This window comes from Jatropha curcas, chromosome 5 (assembly GCF_041381405.1).
Source record: "Jatropha curcas cultivar XTBG-Jc1 chromosome 5, XTBG_Jcur_1.0, whole genome shotgun sequence".
NCBI classification, from domain to species: Eukaryota; Viridiplantae; Streptophyta; class Magnoliopsida; order Malpighiales; family Euphorbiaceae; genus Jatropha; species Jatropha curcas.
In genome coordinates, this window is record NC_143155.1 from 24,367,784 (window position 1) to 24,379,923 (window position 12,140).

The following is a 12,140-nucleotide window of genomic DNA, read 5'->3' on the forward strand; positions in this document are numbered from 1 at the left end:
ATGTATGCAGACAAAATGTATAAATATTATAATTTATTATAACTTAGATAAATTTAATGGTTTTCTTAAGAGATATGAAATTCCAAATGTGATAAGTATTAAACAGAGATAGCACTAAATTATTAAGTAAATTGACTATATTTTCCTTAATTTAATACTGATTTTCTGAGAAAATTATTAAATTGAAGTAATAATTATTAGTCATATATGAAGGATAAACATGGCAAAAAAATATTTTTTACTTCTTAAAACCACAAATTTGACAAGGATTATAAAACGAAGATAGTATAATTTAAACAAATTTAATGATTTTTTAAAGGAATGTAAATTCAAATATAATAAGTATTATGGAACAAAGATGATAGTAGTTTAAAAATAAATGTGATTGACCAAATTACCATTTAATTAATGTCATTATGCATATATGGTAAAGTTGAAATAAAATAATTAATGCTATTTTTAATTTTTTAAAAATAGAACAAAAAAGAAGAATAAAAAACTGTCAAATTTAACGAAAATTTTAATCTTGTCATATTTATTTATGAATTTGACAAATAATAAATTATTCTTTTCATTTTTACACTTTGTATATAACTAATAGTGATTATTTCAATTACTCAATAACAGATTGTAATTTAAATAAATTAAAAATAGTATAATCAATTCACTCAATAATTATTGTAATTAAGACAAATTAATAAATTTCTTAAGGAGCGTGAATTACCCAAATATCAAATTAAAGACTATACATGTAATAATATTTATGCATTTTCAAGAAAAGCCACGCTCATTTTGGAAATGCAAGGTTTTTTGAAGAACTAGTTTTAGCCATCAACAAAAAAGAAAAAAGAACAATGGAGTAATTACACAACCCCCTGAATATTTGAGGTGATTTTCAAATTGAGCCCTAGAATTTAAAATTGTTGCAATCCACAAAATAAGGAGCATACAAGACCAATATAGAGATATGTATTCTCCGCTTCCTTGTCAACTCTCGAATGGCTGTAAGTTGAAATGGATGTTATGAATCAGCTCTCTTTCCTTGAGACACAGGAGATTGTAACCTGTATTTAGCGAAGACATCATTCAGGACAGCCTTCTCTTTGACCTTTAACCTGGTTCAGGATTGACAATGATTAAATATTTATTCAGAAAAGATAAAACACAGAAGACTTAGGCTGCTTAATGCAAAAAATACCTCTTTGCAGATCCTAGGATTTCCATCTTGGGAACCTTCTTTCCTCTCCCCTTCATAACAATATTTTTCTTAGTAGTCCTGCTTTTATCCTGTTTCTTCGGGGAAAATGAACCGCTTGTATGTTCTAATATTGGCTCTACAGTATCATCATTATTTAAGATTGATGTGTTGGAAGATTCCATTTTGTGCATCACATCCTCCAATTTTGCTGTTACGAGTTCATTGCCCCAGTCAACAGGTACATCAGAGACATTTTCCTCGATGTATGAATCATCCGTATCAAAATAAGTGTTTGAGCTTTCTTGCGGAGCATGAACATTTAAGTTTGAACCAGAGTAGATGTTGCCTTCTGATTCATCATCACTAGAGTGAGAATTTGCCATTTTACACTTTATCTGCTTCTGAATCCTGCCAAATGATACTTTTTGTCCAGAAAATTGCCGCACAAACCTGACATGAAAGAAAACATTTCACAAAAAATACAGAGTGAATTTTAGATCTCTTCAGTCCGTGTAAGTGAGATGATCTATGCATGTAAAAACAAAATGTCCTACATGCAATATATTCACTCTAAAATTGTTTTCCCTAATATAGCAATGATCCTGGTATAAACAAGATTGTAGATGATTCATGTAAATTTCGTGCCCAAAGCTGTCACCATGTTTTTGGCATCCATCACACAAGTTTTTATACAAGTAAAGCTTCCACCCGTGTAAAGGAAAAACCTTTACATTGACATCCACCAAAATTATATTATTTTTGATATTCAGTTATATATTCCAAAAGTAAATATACCTATCAGCATTTTCCTGAGATTTGAAATCAACAAAAGCATAGCCCTTGCAAATAGGGTCCTTCGTCTTTTTATTTCCGGAAACAGCTGGGATTATATTAACAACACCAGTGACTTCTTTAAATGCTGATTTCAGATCTCTCTGTATGTTCTTTTTCTTTGGTAGGTTTGCAACACACACACGAATGCCACTTGGTACAACTTCAGGTGCTGCATGAATCCAGCATGGAGGAGCAGAGTCACAATCAAGTTTAACACAGAGAAGTAAACATCACAAAGTGCCAAAGTAATGACAGAGAAATAGCTGTTACAAATATTGTAATGCAATTCCAGGATTGTGCAATAAGCATTTTATATGCTTCCACAATATGCTTCCACAAACATAAAAGAGAGGTACAATCCATGAAGCATTTTATCTGTTTACCTTTCCTTTTTCTTATTTGGCTGATGAGATTATGTTTAATAAAATGGATTGTACTTAACTTATTGAGTAAAGAACTTGTCCCAAACCAATGTTGGATAACACACAGCCAGGCATGAACATCTGGAGCGTGAAGACTCTGATACCATGTTAATAAAATGGACCAAGTCTAACTCACTCCCCAAAAGCTAGCTCAAGAGGAGGAAGATCACCCAAGTCTTATATTTTGACTAAAGATCTTGTCCCCAACCAACGTGGGATAATAAAGTAGAACTTAGAAAATCCAATAACAGATACTTGTAAAAATTGATTTGCAAGGATATGCCATAACCACAGACATCTACTTATGTTCGGGCTTCTGGAAATAGAATCAGGTGGTAACGCATATGATTGTAATTGATAAATATCTAAACGAAAAGGCAAAATAGACTTAGTCAGATGTTTATGTTAAGGTTTCGTAAATTAAAAATAGAAGCTAGCAGCTCTATGCCTCTGCAAAACTTAGAATACAAGAGTATGGGTGTGACATCTGATAAAAGAATCTGCTCCGGTGGTTGTTGTCAAATTCAGCTGCCCACTGAAACCAGTGAAATATCCTCCAGTTTTAAGAGTCCAGATCAAACAATAGAAGCCTAATTCATAATCGTACTGAATTAAAAAACAATCCTACTGGAACATTTGCAATATTAGCATAAGATATCCGATGCCACATAACTAAACTTGGATATAATATTTTCAGTTGCACTTGAAAGAGCCAAGGTCTTAAAGAAAATTACTGTAATTGAAAAGATGAGACCTTCGGTTTTCTTGACACCACTTTTCAGCAATGCCAACTTCGTGATATACTTGTGAACAGACTCTACTGCTAGCTTTGAACAGATGGTCAAACCCTCTATTATAGACTATGCAACTCTAACCTACAGTCCACTAAAAACGTTCTTTGCTACAAGAACCATATATAATGCATTGGCAAAGGGAAACTCCTTGTTCACATTGATCTTTTGCTCAAGGCATTTTACCAGAAGAAGTATCCGGTTTCTGGTTATCACAGCTCGCCTAAGATTGTCTATTATTTATATTTTTTGTAGAACAGATTTCTCTAACAAAATAATTATAAAAAAGCTCACAAAATTCAAATTAAGAAGATAAGCAGAAAGAATTATCACTACAATTCTACAGGTGGAACTCAGCCAAAAGAAATAGATAAGATAAGTACGAGGATCTAAATTGCGGGGCACACTATATTGCTAAAGATTAAGTTTAAATAACAATATATTAGCATCCTCAAGATAAAAAAGAAAAAGAAAGCACAAACCTTTCTTATGTTTAACGTCTTTGTTTGCTGCAGAATGGACAGGATTATTCTTAAGATTATTTATATTAGCAGCCTGTGCCTGTTGACTCTTTTGCATTTCCTCGAGCAGCTTGTCTTCAGTAGAAGTGTTATACACTTTTCCTTCACCAAACCCACGGGGCTTGTTCTCTAGCCACTTCTTCATCTTCCCAAACGGCACAAACATTCCATCATCTTCATCATCATAATCACCCAAATTACCATCCTCTTCGAAATCATCAAATTCATCATCCATTTCATCATCGAAGTCGCTCATTTGCATAAGGGCAGCGCCGCTCTTGCTTCGCTTCTTTACTGAACAAAGACAAAAAAGATTACCTCTTCTGGATGAAAGAGAGCGGAATTTGAAAGGGGCATGTTGAGATTGCTGTGGAGAAGAGAGGGAATAATTGTTACCGAAGCGGAGACTAGAGAGTGAAGAAATTGAAAATGACTTAGATAAGTTCGAGATGTAGGAGACATGGGGTTGAATTGTAAGAGACTCGTTTGGAGTTAGAAGGCAAAATGAGATTGAATTGGAAATTGAAGAAATGGGGATGGTGAGAAGAGACGCTGGATTGCCCACCACCATTTTGGCTCTTCCTACATCAATTCTTGCTCTGCAGAGGCTCTGCGATTACTTTACTGCTAAATTACCAATTATTTGTTATTTATTATAAAATATTATTGAATCAACTGAACAGCGTTGGTGTCGTGGTGTAGTTGGTTATCACGTCAGTCTAACACACTGAAGGTCTCCGGTTCGAGCCCGGGCGACGCCATTTTGTTTCTTTTTTTATAATTTTTTATATTCAACTTGCGGGTTATCCCGTGGACTGTTTCCTATTATTAAGATCTGATTGATTGATTCAAAATCACATGGGCTTGGGCTGTCAACAGTGTCCAACTTGCCCGTTAACCAACCTCTCTCGTTTAATCGTTTTCCACTTTTCCTCACCCTGTTTGAATAATTTTTTTATTTATATAGTCTCCTCTTCTTTGAAATTTCTATATCATATTTTAAATATTCAACTACGAAAATTCAACTAAAATAAAAATTTTATACTGTTTAAAGTCTAAATTCTCATTATTACCTTACGGTTTGAGGACCCTCTCTTTAGTCTGCAATTGCCTTAAATGTTTGGTGGATTTGTAAAAGTCCATCTTATCCCCACTTTAAGAATACTATATGTCCGATTGTGGTCAGTTAAATTAAAAGATAACTATGGCTTTTTGATGATGTATATACTTTATTATCAATTTCAAAAAATTAGGATTTTGATTCTCCATCAACAAGTATGTTCATTATACTCAAAGGTCAAACAAGCTACAACCTAGTCCAAGACTAGGCATATTTGTTCCTGTTGTGGTTTTGGCCCGTAGCGGAGAAAGGTTTTGCAGTTGCAGGCTTTTCTTTATTCAGTACATAGTTGAAGCCAGAACGGATCGAAGGCTTAAATGGGCCAACGACACAGCCAATTCACCGAAACATTTTTTGTCGTTTTAAGCACAACAGTAACTAACATTCCTGTGGATAGAAAATGGCAATGCTATAAAATTGAAAGCCCTAACGTTTAGGGGAAACCAATGACTCATTGTACTGTACTATATTAACACGACAGCTATTATTATTGTTGTGTCCTTGCATCGAATCCTCTCGTGCTCTCCTTGTATAACGGAAGGAAAAGAAAGGAAAAGTTAAGCTGTCTCATGAGGCTTTGACCGTACGACATCATCTCATTAGACGTATCTGGTCATTTTTTATTTTGTTATATTTTTTTATTTCAGTTAGAAATGGTAGAAAGTGAGTAAATTTCACCGTTAAGCATTAATAACTGAAAAAACTATCAACAAAGCATCGGTTAAATTTCTGTAAGCACGTGAATACAAATTCTCTGTGATCCGAGGAAATTCTACCTTCTGATTTTATATATTTATAATAATAAATTGATTAGTTTTCTCTTCTAACGGCTTAAATTATAAAATCTTAAGTTGACCCATTTAATAAATGAATTGGGTAAGGTTAAATGTTCATAGCTAGTGAGAAGAAGATACAACACATTATATACAAGGAGCATATGCATTTGGTGCCCACGTAACTTATAAAGCCCAATAGTATCAGCCTATCAGGGAAGCTATACACATATCTAAGTCGTTTTCTATGAACCATTTCCACCATCCAAAGGTAAGCTGGCCTATATGGACTATAGCATTAGGGCATCTACCCTATACTGCAAATTTTCCACTTCTGTATGTTTTTTTAACCCTTAAAATCTCTGCACCATAATTTTGTTTTTTGAAAAGCAGTAAATCAATATCAGACCGTAGATACATCTACCGTTAACCTAAATCTGAGAGTGTAATAAAGAAGTGTGGGTTATTCCACCTAATTTGCATATTTGTATGATCCCACAAATTAGTACTTGTATGATCTTATTACAAATAATATAACGATTATTAGTTATATATGGCACGTGACTGCCCCACAAAACTAGCCAGGCCACCTACTAACCAATTTCTAGCAGTTATGACCCCAAATCTGTTAACCTAAAAAAAGCTTTTAGTGCATTTTTCTAACACACACACACACACATATATATATATTGATGGGTTTAAGGGTCAAGAAGAGAGAAAAATAAAATAAATAAATAAATAAATAATTGGGAAATAAAATGCTAGGCTGTGTTGTGCCCCACAAAGTGTCTAGTTCCCTTGTGACTAAACCAATCACTAGTTGAATTTCAAGGGCTTTGTGAGACATATTTCCTTGGATGTTGGCAATATTAGGTGACTACAGCTTTCCACAAGGACCTATTATTGTTAGACTATACTCTTTCTTCTTCATTTTTGATCATTGACATCTTCCCACAAAAAAAAAAAAAAAAAAAAAAAAAAACGTACCTTACAATTTCATTTCCATTCTATAGTCTTAAATAAACTTTTTGACTCCCATATTTAGAATTTATTACTTGCAAGCAAATCATACTATTCAAAGAATACTTTTGAATCAACCAATATATTAATATTTTAACTCAAACATAAATTTCAATATATTAATATATTTATATGCTTATATGCATTGAAGATATAGTAATTTTCAATACGCATGTCATCCACCGTCATTTTTATACTAGAAATTGTGTTCTGGAGAATTTGTTTGACCTTAAATTAGGTTTTGACATATAAATGTAGGTGGCTGGCAGATCGAAGTTGGCGTCTAAAAGTCTACCATATATAGTCTTTAAGACTTGAAATAGAATTCCTAAAGAAATTTTGGACTTTTCACTATTTCTTTTTAGTTGCTTCTACCCATTCAATTACTTTCTCCCAGTAGGCAGCCAAAGTTGTTGAAATTTCATTTCAGACTAAATACAATAATTTTTTAGACTTAATACAATAATTAGAGGCTAAATAATAATTAATTAGCCTAATTAAGGATGGGGAAAGAGTTTGTAGGCATGGACAAGCCGGTTTGTCCAGGGCATAAGCCCAAATTTAGACACTTTGTTTTTGTTGAAAAATTTAGGCATGTGGTTGGCCCATCAACTCAAATATGTCAATGAAATTGACTATTTGAAGGCTTTCTTGTAAATAAATGAAGGGAAAGATTGAACAAGACATAATATACTGTATTAAGCAGGGTTTTTTTTTATTAAAAATTAGATATTAATTAATTAATTATAAACATATACAGTATATATACTGTATACTATAACGTATTATTTGGATTATTTTGGACACATCTCTTGGAACTTGAAATGTAGTGATGGTGGAGCATGATATGTTCACTAAACACTAACGACTTTTCAGTGTGAATTATTAATTCTCTTTTTCCAATCATATCATTGCATGTGCTGTATGTACGAATTAAGAAACTTACAGTCACAGTAGAAGTCATTAATTAATTAATCATTCTCATGATCTTTCTTTATTAATTTTTTAATTGGATAATGTTACATTTTGATTTGGAGTATAATAAAAACAAGCATGCAAATAGAAATACGATCATTCATTGCTTCCGTACTAAAATATAATTCGTTTTTAAATGATTATTTTGTCACAGAATATAAAATATTTTAAAGAGTAATAAATAATAGTTTACTAATATTATTCTATCTACATAACATACCGTAATTAACTTCATAAATTACTTTTAATTTTGAAATAAAAGATTATTTAGTTAATTTACTTTTAGTTTTATATAATTTATGAGAATTAATTATTTTCTTAATTCAAGTGAAAAACATTAAACTCATTATATTTTTGGAACAAATGGATTATTTAATAAATGTTACTGTTTTTGTCTTTAGATTTTATGCAACATGCGACAAAGTTATATTTTCCAATTTAATTAAACAGAGATCAATATGAAATTACATGACTATTGACAAAGGTTAATATAAATGGGTAAATAATTATTTAATCCTTCTATTTTAATTATAATAACAAATTTGCCCATTTTGTTTGATAAATATACGGATATTGATTAGTCCCGAAGTTTAGATCAATTAAATTATTTAATTTTTTCATGCAGAAAATATAATTCTTACTGTTAAATGAGGGAATGGAAAGCAGTTCAATAGTTAGATACGAAGGACTAAATAATAACACTATATCAAATGTGAAGGATCAAATAGTCAAATAATACATAGTATTTAACCTGTAATATATATTACCAAACAAGAGGGACAAACTTATAACTATGAATAAATCTGAAGGACTAAATAGCTATTTACCATTATATAATTAAATTGTTAAATATGAGCTAGCTAGTAGCCATTAAATTAAACATATCTATATGGGATAATTGAAATAAAAAATGCATTAGGTAGAATCCATAAGTCTAGGTATAGCCACTTCAAAAGGATTACATTATTAATCAAGTACAATTAGGATTTGATTATATAAATTTGAGCTACCAAACTCTAAGGAATGCTAAAGAAGAACCTACCTAGCTATAGCCAATATGTGGATTTATTGTTATTAATCAATTAATAATAACCTAAGAAGAAATTGTTAGTGTTGTTAGATAATTTCACTAAAACAATAATTATTATTTGCACTACACTTAATTGTAAAATTAAAAGAGAAAGAAAATAGACTTTATAGGAAATGATCATTGCTTAAAATGTCTTATTGAGCAAGTCTCAATCTATCTCACCGACCAAACCGAAAAGGTGATAATTGGGTCCTATGTGTGCATTTGTTTAGATGCTTAGTATTTTTTGTGAATATAAAGCTTAAGGGCTAAAAATAAGAATCCTAAGGATTTTCTGATTGGTTGGGAGCCTCGACGGGTCGAGAGAATATTATAAGTTATACTATTCAATGAGCTGAAACAGTATTGTATAAAATTTAATAAGTCGAAAGAACGTTATGGGTTGCATTATCCAACGGAACACTGCGTAAAGTTTAATAAGTCGAAAGAATATTATTAGTTGCATTATCCAATATTGTGAGTTAATAGGTCAATATTGTGAGTTACACAGTAGCGAAATCCTCTCTTTTACTCACCAAATTAATGAAAACTGTTGTAGTCGAGAAGTCTCAACGCTTTTTACATAAGTTTAAAGACCAATAATCACATCACACATGATTAGAAAATTCTAAAAATTTTAAAGAAGACTTGTATTAATCTTATATATATATATATTACCAATTGGAGTCACTTCAAATTGAAAATTCTATTCCACTTTGTCCGTCCGGGGAAAGGGGGAAAATGAAATGAAAGAGAAAGGAACCAAATATAGAGAACGCAACAAAAAAAAAAAAAGGAAGTGTGCTGCTTTTTTCATAGACTTTTGTCTTTGAGAGGCAAATAATACGAGGCTGAAAGAAATAGATAAAAAGGGGGAAAAACAGTGCTGAAAATGATTTCCCACTTTGTGTTTTTAATCAAGAAAGAAATTAATTATTAATTAATTAATTAAGATCTTATTGCTAAGCGACAAATGTTGGAGCCTCCTCTGAACTAGTGTGTGATCTGTCCAAGTTCAGGTAATTCAAAATCATTTAATTACAATAATTATTATTTTAAAAAAAAATCAACCTACATATCCCCATATCTCATCCTTAGGATGGGCAGCTATATATTTATAATTGGTAGAAAACTAGGAAATTATTTATACACAAATATTAAATACCATTGGACCAAAATTTAAAAAAAAAAAAAAATACATACGTACCTATCTTCAAAAGAGATATACGTTGTGTTTGCTTGTTCCCCTAGATATACATATATCCCTTTCCCACCTTTTATATATATAGACAGAATATTGTACGTATAAATAAACTATAAATAACAAAAAAATGTAATTTTGTCAAATAGTATTTTGTCTTATGATGTTTGACCAATCCTAATCATAAAATATAATTTTGAAAAAATGCATGCAGTTTGTGTATATATATATATATTGATAGAGAGATATTACCATCTATGCGTATAATGACATATGTGGTGGAACTTGGGGCACATGTCCCGTCGGACAACGATTAAATTGCACAACTACCTAATACTTATATTTGCGTGCTAATTAATGAACTAAGTTTTTTAATTGATTTTTTTCTTATTACAATATTTGAATTACATTTCACAATTTTGAAAAACAATGTCTGTTACAAATTTAAAATTCATTCCCATTTTCATATAGAATTTGCTAAACGGCACATTTATAATTATATTTTTTGACATGACGTCAGTGTATATCAAAATTACTAAAAAAATTTTCAAAGATATTATAATCCTTTTAATTTATCTACACTATGCATGTAAACACAAATTATGTCAAAAATATTTTATGTTTCGTATAATATAAGCAATAAAATCACTAACATACATCATAATCACGTCATTAACTATACAAATCACTTAAGAGTTAAGACACAACATGTATATGTTTGAAAACATGTGATAAAATTGACAAAAAAATTTATCTAGATCTGATCCATGTCTCTAACTATAAATCAAACCAATGAAATCCAACATTTTTATTGAAATAAGAATATTTTTTACTGTATACTTAAAAAAAAAGAAGATAAAGTCGAAATACTTTTAAAAAATACTTAATTTCATTTAATTGGTCAATAGATGGGAACATAAACCGAGTCTAGACAAGTTTTTTTTCGTAAGATTGATGTCCATACTGCCACTAAATGTTGGAGATGCAGTAGACAAGTATTGATGATGTGTATTTTTCAAGTAGAGATGGAAACAACTAAGCAAGTAAAGCAACTACCTCATGCCATTAATTACCTTTGCTGCCAGGACTCTATTTGATCTACTTATCATTAAATTCTTGTATTTGACTATTGACCCAGATTAAAAAAAACAATATATTTATATTTAAACTAAATTTTCAAATTTTTTAATTTTGAAAGAAAAAAACAATTAAGTGTTGTGCAAATCGCAAGCCTTCATTAGTTAGGGTCATCAACCAACAACTTACATATGGGGAGACAGTAATAATGGAAGAGTCCGTCCAAAATGCCCTTGTTTAAGGTAGTCTTCAGTTAGAAGTGGTATTAATGGTTTGATTGGAAGGGTGCAATTAATGGGGCTTCACTTCTGGAAGAACTGTAGCTTGTAATAAGCGACAGGGCGACAAGAGCAAATCCTTAATTGGGTTGTCAAATTGCTCTTGATGACAGGATTATTGAAAAGGGTTTTGTTTTATGTTAATATTTTCTTAATTTTTTTATTAACAAAATTGGAAAAATAAAATAAAATTGAAGAAAAAGGATTTTAATTTTTAACAATTGGGTTGTGACAGTCTTTTCTGCAAATTAAAAAATATGTATAAATAAAGAGTGAGAGTAAGACAAGTTACAGATGAAATAATCAGGCATGTGAAAAGGTAAATTTTAATTATTTGAATATGTATTGGAGCATATAAATTATTTGCAGAGATTATGTGCAACTTTTTGCGAGTTCAAAATGTAAAATCATGTGCAGAAGAGAGAATGGGTTACTTTACATCATTTCGCAAATATATGCAAAAGCCTTTATGAGTTCAATATGTTAAATCATGTCCATCCTCCACTAAAAGTTTACTACAACTTACTGCCTAACTTTTAATTTTACTTTAGATAGATTTGCTTTCAATCAAATATATATATATATATATATATATATATATATATATATATATTTCTATGTTATTTTTTATTTTCTAAATGGAAAAATAAATATCCGTTGAACGAGCAAAAATGCCGAAAAAATAAATATCCGTTTAACGGTTAATTTGCCCAAAACAAAATTTATTAGATTGAATTGGAAAATTTTAAAGGTGTATTTGACACTTTTAACTTTAACTTTCCATTTGATAGTGTAATTAGAAAGATATGGAAGCACTGGATAATGACTCTGCATGAACATATATAACAACTTGCACAACTT

General features: G+C 30.7%; 1 protein-coding gene and 1 non-coding gene across 2 annotated transcripts; one reads left to right on the top strand and one right to left on the bottom strand.

The window, feature by feature from the left end:
• Positions 1-746: 746 nt before the first annotated feature.
• LOC105649845 (RNA-binding (RRM/RBD/RNP motifs) family protein) lies at positions 747-4,378 on the bottom strand. Its single transcript, XM_012236656.4, has 4 exons — positions 3,728-4,378; positions 1,994-2,201; positions 1,199-1,648; positions 747-1,115 (listed from the first exon to the last, which is right to left on the bottom strand). Exons 1-4 carry the CDS (start codon positions 4,335-4,337, stop codon positions 1,022-1,024), a joined length of 1,362 nt encoding a protein of 453 aa, XP_012092046.1. The 5' UTR covers positions 4,338-4,378; the 3' UTR covers positions 747-1,021.
• A 75-nt stretch (positions 4,379-4,453) lies between these two features.
• Positions 4,454-4,527, top strand: TRNAV-AAC (transfer RNA valine (anticodon AAC)). The gene has a single exon. It is a non-coding gene; the product is annotated as a tRNA-Val (tRNA).
• The last annotated feature ends 7,613 nt before the right edge of the window (positions 4,528-12,140 follow it).

Excerpts from the sequence above, each read along its gene's own strand:
- LOC105649845 (XM_012236656.4), bottom strand. The coding sequence starts at position 4,337 with ATGGTGGTGGGCAATCCAGCGTCTCTTCTCACCATCCCCATTTCTTCA. Across the intron at positions 1,649-1,993 it reads TCTCAGGAAAATGCTGATAG|GTTTGTGCGGCAATTTTCTG; the intron begins GTATATTTACTT and ends CTTTCATGTCAG. Across the intron at positions 1,116-1,198 it reads ATCCTAGGATCTGCAAAGAG|GTTAAAGGTCAAAGAGAAGG; the intron begins GTATTTTTTGCA and ends ATCCTGAACCAG.